Source organism: Ostrea edulis, chromosome 3 (assembly GCF_947568905.1).
Source record: "Ostrea edulis chromosome 3, xbOstEdul1.1, whole genome shotgun sequence".
Lineage (NCBI taxonomy): Eukaryota > Metazoa > Mollusca > Bivalvia > Ostreida > Ostreidae > Ostrea > Ostrea edulis.
In genome coordinates, this window is record NC_079166.1 from 72086935 (window position 1) to 72099488 (window position 12554).

A 12554-nucleotide genomic window follows, 5' to 3' on the forward strand; every position below is an offset into this window, starting at 1 on the left:
GGGTACTTGATTAGAATTCATGGGTGTAAATATGACATTAACTCCACATTTACATAACTTAGCAGAGGAAACAGTGTGTGAGTGGATGTTGTCTGGCTCCCGTTTACACTCCAATATTCTAATTTGGCAGGATTACCGAAATGTGTCATGAATATTCATGATACCTTATTCAATCGACCTTCTTAAAACGAAAGTAGTTTAAAGATTTTCCAATTCTTAAAAATGGCGTCGTTGGAAGAGGATATGGACACTGGTGAATTTTATGGTGTACAAGCAGAACCAAGAGACATGGACAGTCAAAGCATAAAGATATCGCCATTCCAAGTTCCAAATAAGGCTGGAGGATATGTGTACAAGACAACTCTAGAATCCCAGCTTTGTAGTTTCATTTGTACTGGCTCCCCAAATCATAACTATAGGGCAGGGAATTGTGAGCTGACTTTAGAAGATGTGCCTTTTGTAATTCAGTAAGTACATTGCATATCATGAATATGGACCCTGTTCCATTTACATAAAACATCGAAAATTGAGCTGGACAAAAGTACCAAATAATTGATATTCGGTTACCTGAATAACATGCACGATTCCTTTTTGTCGTAGATACTTTATACTTATTAGTGTTTAGTTTAAAAAAAATTCAGGTATGTCTAATTTTGTCCAATATATAGAATTAGGTACGGAATCTTGCGTGTGATGGGTAAATCTGTTGACCTTGCAATTTTTTGTTGTCTTGAAAATGATAGCAATTTCACATGGTTTGTTTGCATTCATGAACAAGAGCGAGATGAGGCGAATTCATGTGAAACTTACATACAAAAATTACACTTAAGCGTCTCAACTATCCCATGACTATTTCACTTACAAGGACAGTTAGACATTAGCTACAGGTAAGAGAGTGATTGTCAAATACACGTTAGTAAAGTGATTATCTGAATATAGAAATGTTATGTTAGACGTATGATAAAAGAGTGTACAGACAAATTTTCTTAATCATTTAAACCTTAAATAATATACATAAAAACAAATTTCATAACAATAAGTACAGTCAGAGCTCTCAGAATTACAATAATTTAAAACTATCTGTTAATGATTGGCTGAATTTGGTCCATTGAATTTTGGATCGTTTTTGTTCGGATTGGCTAAATTCTGTCCATTGAATTTTGGATCGTTTTTGTTCGATGTTTGTATCGTTTATGTTCTTTGCGTGCTGACTAATTCTACATAGGCGTCGTGTACGGTACTCAAGACTTAGAATAGTCAGTAATAACTTTCGTACAACATGAATTCCGTCCAGCAATGGAAGGGTCAACCAATATTTGCTACATCGCATGCTATAGTAAAGATGTTAATTTAAGAATTTATTCTACATTTCATGAGGCCCACATGACTTACCGGTCACATAGGTATTATCCAAAAGTATCACTAGCCCTAATTTAAGGGCTATGGAATCTAAAAAACATTCTCGTGAAATTCTAATTTTCAGCAATAGTATGAAACAAGATGTATTCTTAAAACTTAATTTCCCCTGAAACTGTTTATGTTGATTAAAAACTTTACACAATGCAATAAGAAGTCAGACATGTTTAATTGTTAATACATTTATTTACTGATAATTTTAGTCCCATCCATCTTAACTGATCTGGTCATTAAGGCCATGGATATCGTCACAATCTATATGCACGATAATAATTGTCACAATACATAGAATAAAGGAGGTTTTCTCTGCGGAAGTAGAGAAAAGATTTTCTATAAGATTTAATATATTTTCACTATATAGCCACATATGTCCTGTCTGAACCCCTGACCAGGCCAGCGACAATGTATTTCACAATTTAAGCACATGTACAGTACACGACACGAGTTTTATGCGTGTTCCACGCAACGCGGTGGAACAAATTTGCCCCAAACACGGTGGACCTTTAAAATTGTCGGCACCTTTGAAGTCCTATTTTTCCGCGCGAGCTAGACATTGAAGTCCACGGAGGATCTCCGTGGATGCCACCGTGCATCTCCGTGGATGTCACCTGTACCTCCGTCGATGCCACCGTGTACCTCCGTGTGATAAAACAAAGAAATAATTTCCGAAATGATTCACCCAAAAAACCTTTTCGGTTGGCCAGCATACATGCCCTCACCCCATTACTTATTTAGAAATTAGCTATAAATCATTCAATTCTTGTAATTGTTGTTTAATGATACGTTGGTGTTTTCGGTTCATATCCGTATGTAGACTTCCCTGCAGACGTTCACACCTTTTTATGAAACGCCCAAATTCTCGACATCCTGTATATAAACACCTGTGTTATTCCTACCACTCGTCGGTACATTGTTTCACGGCACGTGCAGCACAATTTCACCAAATAAAAAAAGGGTCATGAACAACGACAATCACATGCCAGTAATTTCAATTTGATAAACAGCAGTTCAAAGAAATGTGTACCATAAGCAATAGTTTATTTTTACGTAAGGTTTTCATTGTAATTAGGAATATGTGATTAAGGTCAGCTATATACATGTACATGTTTACATTGAATATGAATTTCATTATGTACTCAACTGTGAAGCAATGTGAGCAAAGAATCAAATTTTTATCACTTAAACAAATAAATATTAAAACTATCTTTACTTTTAAACAAACCTTTAGAAAACTCCGTACTTTCATTAGGAAAATTTCATTAGAATGCCCATACTTCACATTAATAATAACACGTTGTTTTTTTTTTTTTAGGTTTTTTTCTAACTTGATAAATACTTTATTACACGCATGTATTATTTACTAAATGTATATATAACAGCTTTTTGTCTTTATATTTTTATATACCATTGCATAATGGTGATGAGATCCAATAAATTGAATTGAGTACATGTAGTCTTGAAATATCACAAAGTAAAGAGTTGACAACGATTGAAATAAAAATGCAGACGTTTTCTCGTTTATTCAGTAACTCAATAACTTGCGCGTCTTCTGAATGAAAGTTGTAAAACAAACGTACTAGGTTTTGGTCAGTTATAATACGGGGGTAAAATTCATCTAATCTCCGCTAGCAATGGGTTTTGAGTCAACTGTGCCTTCATGCACGAATAATCTCGGCTAACGAAGATGGAAAAAAAACACCTATTTTTTATGATTACCAATGCTCTCTCTCTCTCTCTCTCTCTTGCTTTCATTATCTAATGCATCTAAAGATTAAATTAAAGATTTTAATAATCGATAGCGTATATGAATAAAAGCAAATAACCGTTAAGTCATTTCTGTTTATATTTATATATATATATTTTTTTTTTCATGAACTAGTTGCATTTGACACTGAGGATTTACATCCTTAAATATTGATTACAAGCACGTAGAATCGGAGAGGGTGTACTTTGAAAACTTGAAAGGTTTTCGTAATCGGACAATTTAAGCACCATTTTTGTTGTTATTTTATTGCTTGTCAAGGAATTTACACAACTTAACCGGCAACATACCCCTTCTGATACATTGAAAAATATAAGTAATGTTAGCACGGGACTCTATAAAGTTCAATCTGCAGTTTGGTCACACTTCGTCATTCAATAACTTATTCAAAATTAAAAAAAATTGTTTGTCGGGTTAGAGGTACTATGATGTATGACTATAACAATGACCTGTGTATAACTTGTACATTCCATGCAAATTCGAAGGGGTTTTCGCCTCAGTAGAACAATGGGAGTCAGCTAATCCGTGTATTTGAAATCAACAGAAGTGCTTAGCTTCTTGCGGAAAGTGTGAAATATATTGGGTCGGCGTAAGATACCCGTGATCTTAGACTAGATCTGATATCGCGCCGACCCAATATATTTCACACTTTTCAGGAGAAGTCAAAACCCAAACTAGCTAACCGTAATTTAGTTATACTGTGAGAAAGACCCTAGGAATTTGCATGGTATATACTTATTATACAAAAATCATTGCATTATCCAGACACTCCCGATGAACATTTTTTTTATGAAAACCTCTATCAAAGTACATCGAACATAAGTCTCGGTCAAATGTAATTAACTCGGAATTTTAAAAATAAATCATTCGATGGTTTGTATTTTTGCTTCTATTAATTACGTAATAAATTAATTCCAATTTGTTAATCATCGACAATGCTCTAATTTCTATATTGGATAAAGTTATATTTGTCAAGATGCATATCAACACAATATGATGGAGGTAATTATGTTAAACAGCGCATTTGTCACACACACACACACACACACACACAGAGAGAGAGCACATCGGTAATTATTAAATATCCCTATCACATGTTGTACATGTATGTTTTTCATTTACTGAATATACTAATTCGCATTCAAAACAGGAATTACCTGCAAGTACGCATTATTTAAACATAGAATTTAAGAATATTTTAATGAAGAAAGAAGACTAAAAGAAAAAAGTCAAAACCAGGTTTTCTTAAAAACATAATATATAGTGTTTGGTATCGTTGGAATCGGCTCAATATGCTGAAAAACAATATAAGTATCAGGGGGGAAAATATTGACATTTTTTCTTTTCTTAAAATTCCACCCTTATCTTGATTATTTGGCCTGCGGCACATTTTCACATCTCCCGCAAGGCGCCCGTGGCCAGAACAAAGCTCTTAGCAGCTGTGTGTATTCGCAAATAACACACACCGTGGAACACGGAGGACACGGTGTATCTCCGTGGATTTTCCTCCGTGGTCTTTCCACGGTGGGGTGTATAAAACTCGTGTCGTGTACTGTAGATTAAGGCTTCGTGGACATCACAACCACTGTGAAAGTAAAGAATAGGATTCCTTCTAACATGTAATTAATTTCAACTGTATATGGCCTATTGGTCCCACCCTATGGGGTAAACCTGTAATACAAGTGCCATGATTTTCACAACTTAGGTTAAGGGCCACGTGGACATGATAACTATGCATTTAATTTTTCTCATACATATGTGAAAAGAGAGAAGATTCTATAAGATTTAAGACATCTCACTATATGGCTACATTGGCTCCACCCTAGGACGTGAATTCCTGACACGGAGGTCATAAATTTCTAAATTCAGATAGAGAGCTTCATGGAATTCATAAGCATGCAATTACTTTTTCCTCACACATTTCTGAAATGGCTGAAATATTGCCAAAAATTGCGAAAAACCGTAAACAATTAATCACATTTCTGAGAGTAAGGAAGATTTTCTAAAATTTGATTTGATATATTTTCTCTAGAGAGCCACGTTGACCCCACCCTGGGGCCAAAACCCCTAACCTAACCCATGGACCATTCAATTTCGCAATGTGTGAATTTGCTGTCTTCAAATATCAAAGAAATAGTATTTTCTAATCTATGTCGTAAACAGATGTCGATTATGTAGTGGTTATATGTACAATCTTATAACTTGTATAATACGATCTGCTTTGAACAGGTTATGGTTTGTACATAAATTGTAAAAAAGATAAATTCAAGACATTCTTCAAATATTCAGATTTTATTCAATGTATTATAATATTCTGTACATGTTTTTAACTTGTCTAAATTATATAAATGAGCACCCTGTGTCATGCAAGATATACATATACCATATACAAATTATGATCAAATTACAATTAAAGTGATTTGGTTTTGCTAGTACACTATGTAAACATTCTTTAATGTATATATCAATTTCTTCAAAATTTTAACCTTTCAAATTTCATTATTCTTCTCGAGACGTTTAGCAACACTAGCGCAGAACACAAGTTTTTAAGGATGTGAGCTATAGTTTTGTTATGCTATTTTGTATTTCTACATTGTAATCTTAAAAATAAATAATTCATCCACTTTTTTGGCTGGCTGTCTAGATGCAATTAACACTGGGTCTACAAACATTAAATTCTCAATTTTCAGATTAATTCAGGACGGATCAGGAAAGACAGTGGTCGACATACTCATTCGCTTCTCAACAACGTCCCGCGCGTTCAAACAAGACCCACTGATCTTTATTTTGGCGATTTGCTGCCGATCTAATGATAAGGCAACAAAAAATGCTGCATACAGTGCACTCCCATCCATTTGTAGAATTCCTACACAACTATTCAGATTTTTAAACTTTTGTAAAATGATAAGCAGTCATCAGTCCAGGAGTAAAGGCTGGGGCAGAGCTCACCGAAAGGCAATATGCGATTGGTATCGTAGCTATGGGGCAACAGAACACAAACTGAAATTATTGGCCCTTCACATAACCAAATATTCCAAAAGATATGGATGGAAGCATAAAGATGTGATTCGTTTATCACATCTCAAAGTTAATGACGAAGATCCAGCATTAAAATATCTAGTCATCGTTGCAGTAAAAGGAAAACAATTCGCAGATTCAACCAATTTCATGCAGAATCTACAACAACAGGATAATTACGAAACTTCACATTTAAAACAGATCGTCGATCTCCTTACTGCGATTGAAACTGCCAAGACGACAAAGGATGTTACGCAGATGATCAGACTTATTTTGCAGCATAGATTAGTAAGAGAACATGTGCCAGCTTGCTTTTTGAATGACAGAAATGTATGGTTAGCTCTAGCTAGACACATGCCAATGATAGCCCTGATACGCAATCTGGGAAAGATGTCAAAATTAGAGCTTTTCCAACTAGAAGCTCCATCTGGAGAGAGATCTTTTGAAGAACACTTAGCCTTGGAGAAATTGAAAAACAAAGAACTTATTTCGAAGGACAAAATCCACCCATTTACTTATATGTTGGCGATCAATCAATATAAAAAAGGCGAGAACGGATCTAAAACGTTACAGTGGCCAGTTTTTCCACAGATATGTGCTGGCCTTGAAGAAGGTCTGTATTTCTCCTTTCAAAATATCAGACCCACTGGAAAGCGGTTTTTAGTGGCAATTGACATCAGTAAATCAATGACAGAAAAAGTGAACGTCATAGGTGCACCCTCCCTCCAGCCACTGGACGTGACTGCCTTCATGTAAACTCTAACTGTCAGAACAGAAAACTGTGACGCAATCGTTTTCTCTGATAAAATAACCGATGAGTTGCATTGCCTTCCCTCCGATAGTATAGGGATTGTTTCTGGAAAAATTGCTGATCTTCTCACAGATCAGAGGTCGGGATCAACATCGAATTGCTCTCTGCCAATTAAGTACGCAATGGAAAAGAAACAAAATTACGACGTGATTGTAATTTACACGGATTCCAATATATCCCTTGGATATCCTCATCCGTCTGAAGCAATAAAGAGGTACAGAAAATTCTTCCGAAAACCCGACGTGAAACTGGTAGTCTGTAATCTGGCTTGTTCGGACGTCTCTATTGGAGACACAGAAGATCCTTTGACCTTGACGGTTTGTGGATTCGATTCCTATGTTCCGCAGACTATAACAAACTTCATAAAGGGTGATTGTTGATTTCACATGCATTGATATATATTAGTTAAATGTTCATTATTTGATATCATGTACGAAATCATTGAGGATTTGAAAAGTAAAACAAAACGCTTTTGTACCCCGTTTCTTTGGAAATAGATTACAAGAATAGATATTGACACATCTGAAAACTTTTTCGTTTTCTTTCCGAGTGAAGAGTGTTCAACCATGAAAACGATTCGATTAAAGTCCCATTGCATCAAGGGGTAATATGATTTGTAGTTTTAGCATAATGCACACTTTATGATCACTTATTTAAAGATACACCACATCTTGTTTTCCATATCTTCATTGTGTGCACTTTGAACACTTATCGATAAATCATAGAAATCATATCAATACTGAAAGTTTAAACAATTGCAATGTATTGATTTGCTCTCAACTACATTTTGTAGATAATCAGCAATTCAAAGGTTTCTTCATGCTGACTTTTAAATGTATATTTTACATCACGTGAAGTTGAATGATCGCAAATATGTTGTTATTTTTTAAAAGAAAAGTATTTGAGTTCCCGTTAGAGAGCTCCGTTTGAATACTCCCCTTTTCAATTATGGGATTAGTCGCTGTTACTTATAATTAGATAATCATCAATCATAATTTTGAGGGTAACCTCATTAAGTCTCTATTGACAAAACTGTGTTTAAAACTAATTCAGACTTGTTAAGATTTGACACCTAATTATACATCAGTATCGTCCCTAGTCCCGTAGGTGTCTCGCCTAGCTCTTTTTTATCTAACTGTCGTACTGATCCCCAGGTAAATGTTAGCCCGCACCTGAGTTTTATCTCACTTTGTTTTACCAGCTTCTCTGGCAGAATCTGTCAAAATTCTGGGTCTACCTTAACAGTACGCTTTCTGTAACTGAACGTCATTCTGTATTGTTTACCTTTTGCGTGCTTGCGTCTGAATACCGAAAGGAGGATAATTACAAGGATTTTTGTGGATTACAAAGAAGTCTGAAGTTTTGTGATACAGAGAACATTTTCAATTTTGAAATTTGCGAAGTTCGTACATTCAAGTTCGTACTAACAATTGGGAAAATGTGGTAAAATTCCCATTTCTTGATTTTTTGCGCAAAATGAGCTGTAGTTTCCTTTTAAACTTAACAAAGCTAGCATTAATGATAATTTCACAGATTGTTGTAGAATAATAAAAACTACCAAAATAAATGAATACATGTAAAATTGAATTGCATCAATGGAAATAATTTCATAATCTAAAATTAACTATACTTCCCTCACTATAATACACAATATGAGAATGTTCGTATGTTTCATACGACATAGAATATTCGTAAAAAGTCACAATGAGATAAGCAATAAGTACAGACATCAGTAGTAATGAAAAAACTATCATTAACTTATGTTCAATACCCAATCTGATCACGGGTTCTTTTCCAATGTTTTCCATCTTTTGACTAGAAATATTGTGGTCTACAGTTGTCGCCTTGTTGCTGGTTACCGCCTCTAAACTTGTCGTCAATACAGAATCATTCACCAGTAATTCCATGTCTGAAGCATCTATGATAATGAAAATAATACAGGTAATGATTCTGTAACAATGATATAATATATTTATTGCAGTGCCTCTTTTGAAATAAAGAAAAACCCGATACATGTATATTGATAAAATAATCAGGTATGCTAAATATCGTAATTAGAAAACTACTTTTGTTACTGGATGTAGAAGTTTCTAAGGACTGGCATCCCGTCAAATAATGGCACATGGAGCGATTGCACGAACACATCTCTTTACAATTCCACCCATGGTATGGATACTCGCAGGACTCATTGCAGAACTCTCCTATGTATCCAGGTTCACAGGCTTTAACGAAAACAATGAAAATGAATCAAGAAATAATAATTCATGATATACACTTTACAATAAAATTGATAATAAAAAAGATAGAAATATTGATGTATAAAGCATTTTGGATATGAATGCAGTAATTACTCCTTGGAAATCGAATTTTCTAGCTTGTCAGCAACTGTGCACAAAAATAACAGAAATATATATTCATCTAGGAAGGGACCAGACTGTAATTTTCCAAGTAGAAGAAAATTTGATCAGAGTATTAATTGTATTCTGTACATGGGTGAACTAAGAAACAATGTAAATCTAAATTATTCCATTCGTATATACCAAATACAGTGACATGTGATGAAATGTGATTGTCTGTTTTCTATAGGTGTCAAAAAGTCAAGCGGTTTATTGTATGTTATGTGGTGCCCGTGTCTGCCCAACTTTATATTTTATATTTCCTATAGGAGTTATGAGATTGATCACTGTTCATTATCTTTACCTTTCATTATAACATATACTTTCATAAATTCATGCCGTTGCCACTACTCGAGGGTAATCAGAAACGCGAACTGCAGACAAATTGCGTGTTCTGGAGAGCTCTTGGGAATCACTTTAAAAATCACGTGAAATAAATGAAGAATATAATCATAGTGTCTCTTACCAGTACATCTCCCCAGAGTTTCGTTCCATACAGTCTCAGGGCAGCAACCATGTGGACTGAAATTAGAATATGTTGTAAAGATTTTCGAAAACTATTTTCCAACGATACAGAAATCCGTACATGAAGAATTGTATATGTGAGGAGTATTATTATTATCATTTTCATCATTAGGAGTTATTATTCCTAATGGTTTTTGAGGTACACATGAAAAGCGGTGCATAGACCATTTTCATATTAATTATGAATATACAACCTCGCATTGGGTCAAATGCTGTCTGACGTGTTTCATACCGATTGTTAAGCCGTTCTTGGCACACTGATTTTTACTACGGATAACTCCGTTTACCTGATCAGGATATAGGGTTCACTGCGGGTGTGACCGGTCAACAGGGGATACTTACTCATCCTAGGCACCTGATCCCACCTCTGGTATGTCCAGGGGTCCGTGTTTGCCCAACTATCTATTTTGTATTGCTTATAGGAGTTATGAGATTGATCACTGTTCGTTATCTTCACTTTGCATATGAACTATTATATACAATTGATAAAACTGGAAATATCCTGAGTACTATAAACGTAGTCCCTAAATGAATTTCTTATACATTGATTTTGTCTTCATGCATAACCCCCTAAACATTTTGGTCGAAATAAAGTCATTTTCGTCTAAACAAGAAAACGTTCCCCATCTGGATGAGTGAAATGACTAGAATACGTTTAAAAGTAGTAATGATTTCTAGTGAAAAGAAACTCGTTTAGGTTTTTGTATCATTATCAGCCGCAGGAGGGACCGATGCATTTGAAGCTGTATTAGAAAGTACGCATAATTCTGTCAGTAGAATATTTCCTTATCTATACCATGTATAACATTCTGAATAAAAGACTTTAAAATATATATAAATCTAAGTCTTAAATACTGTAATCAATAACTTTCATTTTTATTCATTATTACAGAAATACTGTGAATTTACTTTTTTTATTTAGGACTTTATACGAAGGTTTTACAAGTACTTCCGGAATGACAGTGTATAAATTATGCATGTAGAAACAACTCAAGATAAATTCAGTAAATAAGTTCATGAAGAGAAATGTTATTTTGGTTTGAATATGCATCATCTGCATATATTTAAGGAAGTTAGCTCCTGAGCTTTTGAGCACAACTACGCAGGATGTTACAACTAAGTATTTACTGGTTCAATATTGATCCCATTGGTGCAAACATATTACACAGCTATTACTAAACTCTATCCAGTTTAAAAATTTAATGTCAATTCAAATTTTAGAAGGGGTTGGCAGGAACTATATTTTCAATAATCAAAAAGTTCTAAATCTGTATGACACTACAGTTTCTGTTTCATCCAATGTATCGTCTATTTTTAAACTCCTATACGTGTATTTCAGTTTTTTGATTTATGATTACATGTATTTAAAACTTAGAACTACATTTTGTAGTTCAAATGTTGTAATTTATTAACTTGGTTGATATAGTATCCCAAACAGAACACCGATTCTTCAAAACGTTCTAATTAATTTACTCGAAATTTTGTTTAGAAATTCAGCATTTTCGCCAATAATTAAAAAAAAAATGATCTCCGACCCCCACCTTTTCAGTTCCATTTTACATTTTAAGACCAGACTTTGAATACTATGTAAAATTTTTGAAATTGACATTACTACTAATATGTCCTTTTAAACTATCAATTTTGATATCATGAAATTTTTCGTATATCAGGTGGAAAAAGGTCATTATTTATTTCCATTACTAGTATCAAATGTTTATTTTATCTGTAGTGTTAGAAGACATGATTATGTATCTATCTTATGTAATGATTGATTTGTGTTGATTATGTTGTGTTGACCCCAACAGACAAATCATATGTAATTGAATAAATTTTAGGTGCAAAAAAGTCATGTTTAGAACATTGTAGCTGAATAAGAAGCTTTGAGACCCCAGTTTTTCTTTTTAATTTTTTAATTCTCCTTTAATGTAGAAATCAAACATACACTTCCCAAAAAATTGACATTACTCCAAACCTCGAGTGCGAAGCTCTTTAATATTAAGCAAAAAAAAAAAAAACAATCTTGCTTTCGATAACGATGGTTCATTGCTATTTCCATGCTTGATATAAAATATTTCATATGTAATATGTAACTTGAATAATCCTCTTGAATATACGTTAAATAACTGTATCCCATTCCATTTTCAATGACCGTGTATCGTGCCGAGAATTTCATCGTCATCGACAGCAAGTTTTGTTTAGACTTGCCTAGATGACCCAGCGGTTCTAAAGTGCTTGTTACATGCTGCTAGGAGATTTGGTTCCATAGGTCATGCGTTCAACCCCGGGTAGTGGCGGAAGGGATACCCAAATAAAAATAAAGTGAAATTTTATGTGCTTTATATTAAATCTTTCTTCACTTAGGGAAATTATGCTTATTTCAAAGTTCATTTCTATTTCTGTGCTTTATATGAAATATTTCTTAATCAATATATGTATCTTGTATGATCCCCTTATAAATGTACGTTAGATAATTGTATCCCATTTACATTCTCAATGACCTTGGGTATCCAAAAAAGGCAATGCGAAAGTTTCTATCTACACCGTATATATCTATTTATCTATCTATCTGTCTGTCTGTCTGTCTGTCTGTCTGTCTATCTATCTATCTATCTATCTATCTATCTAT

The 12554-nt window shown here is 34.1% G+C and overlaps 2 protein-coding genes across 9 annotated transcripts in view; one reads left to right on the forward strand and one right to left on the reverse strand.

The window, feature by feature from the left end:
* Positions 1-7536, forward strand: LOC125675830 (RNA-binding protein RO60-like). Its single transcript, XM_048913639.2, has 2 exons — positions 1-467; positions 5869-7536. The coding sequence occupies exons 1-2, from the start codon at positions 223-225 to the stop codon at positions 6950-6952; spliced, it is 1329 nt and encodes a 442-aa protein (XP_048769596.1). The 5' UTR covers positions 1-222; the 3' UTR covers positions 6953-7536.
* Positions 5455-12554, reverse strand: part of LOC125675835 (multiple epidermal growth factor-like domains protein 10) — a 23389-nt gene continuing 16289 nt past the window's right edge. For all 8 annotated transcript variants that reach the window (XR_007370675.2, XR_007370667.2, XR_007370672.2 and 5 more), the window contains 3 exons: positions 9870-9925; positions 9074-9229; positions 5455-8925 (listed from right to left, as the gene is read on the reverse strand). Coding sequence is in view for 1 of the 8 variants with exons in the window: in XM_048913656.2 (XP_048769613.1) it covers positions 9209-9229; positions 9870-9925 (77 nt within the window). In the remaining 7 variants the exon portion in view is untranslated. The remainder of the gene's footprint in view (positions 8926-9073; positions 9230-9869; positions 9926-12554) is intronic.

What these genes read in the sequence shown, in the direction of transcription:
- LOC125675830 (XM_048913639.2), top strand. Translation starts at nt 223, where the DNA reads ATGGCGTCGTTGGAAGAGGATATGGACACTGGTGAATTTTATGGTGTA. An exon ending in GATGTGCCTTTTGTAATTCA is followed by an intron (nt 468 to 5,868) that starts GTAAGTACATTG and finishes CTCAATTTTCAG; the next exon opens with ATTAATTCAGGACGGATCAG.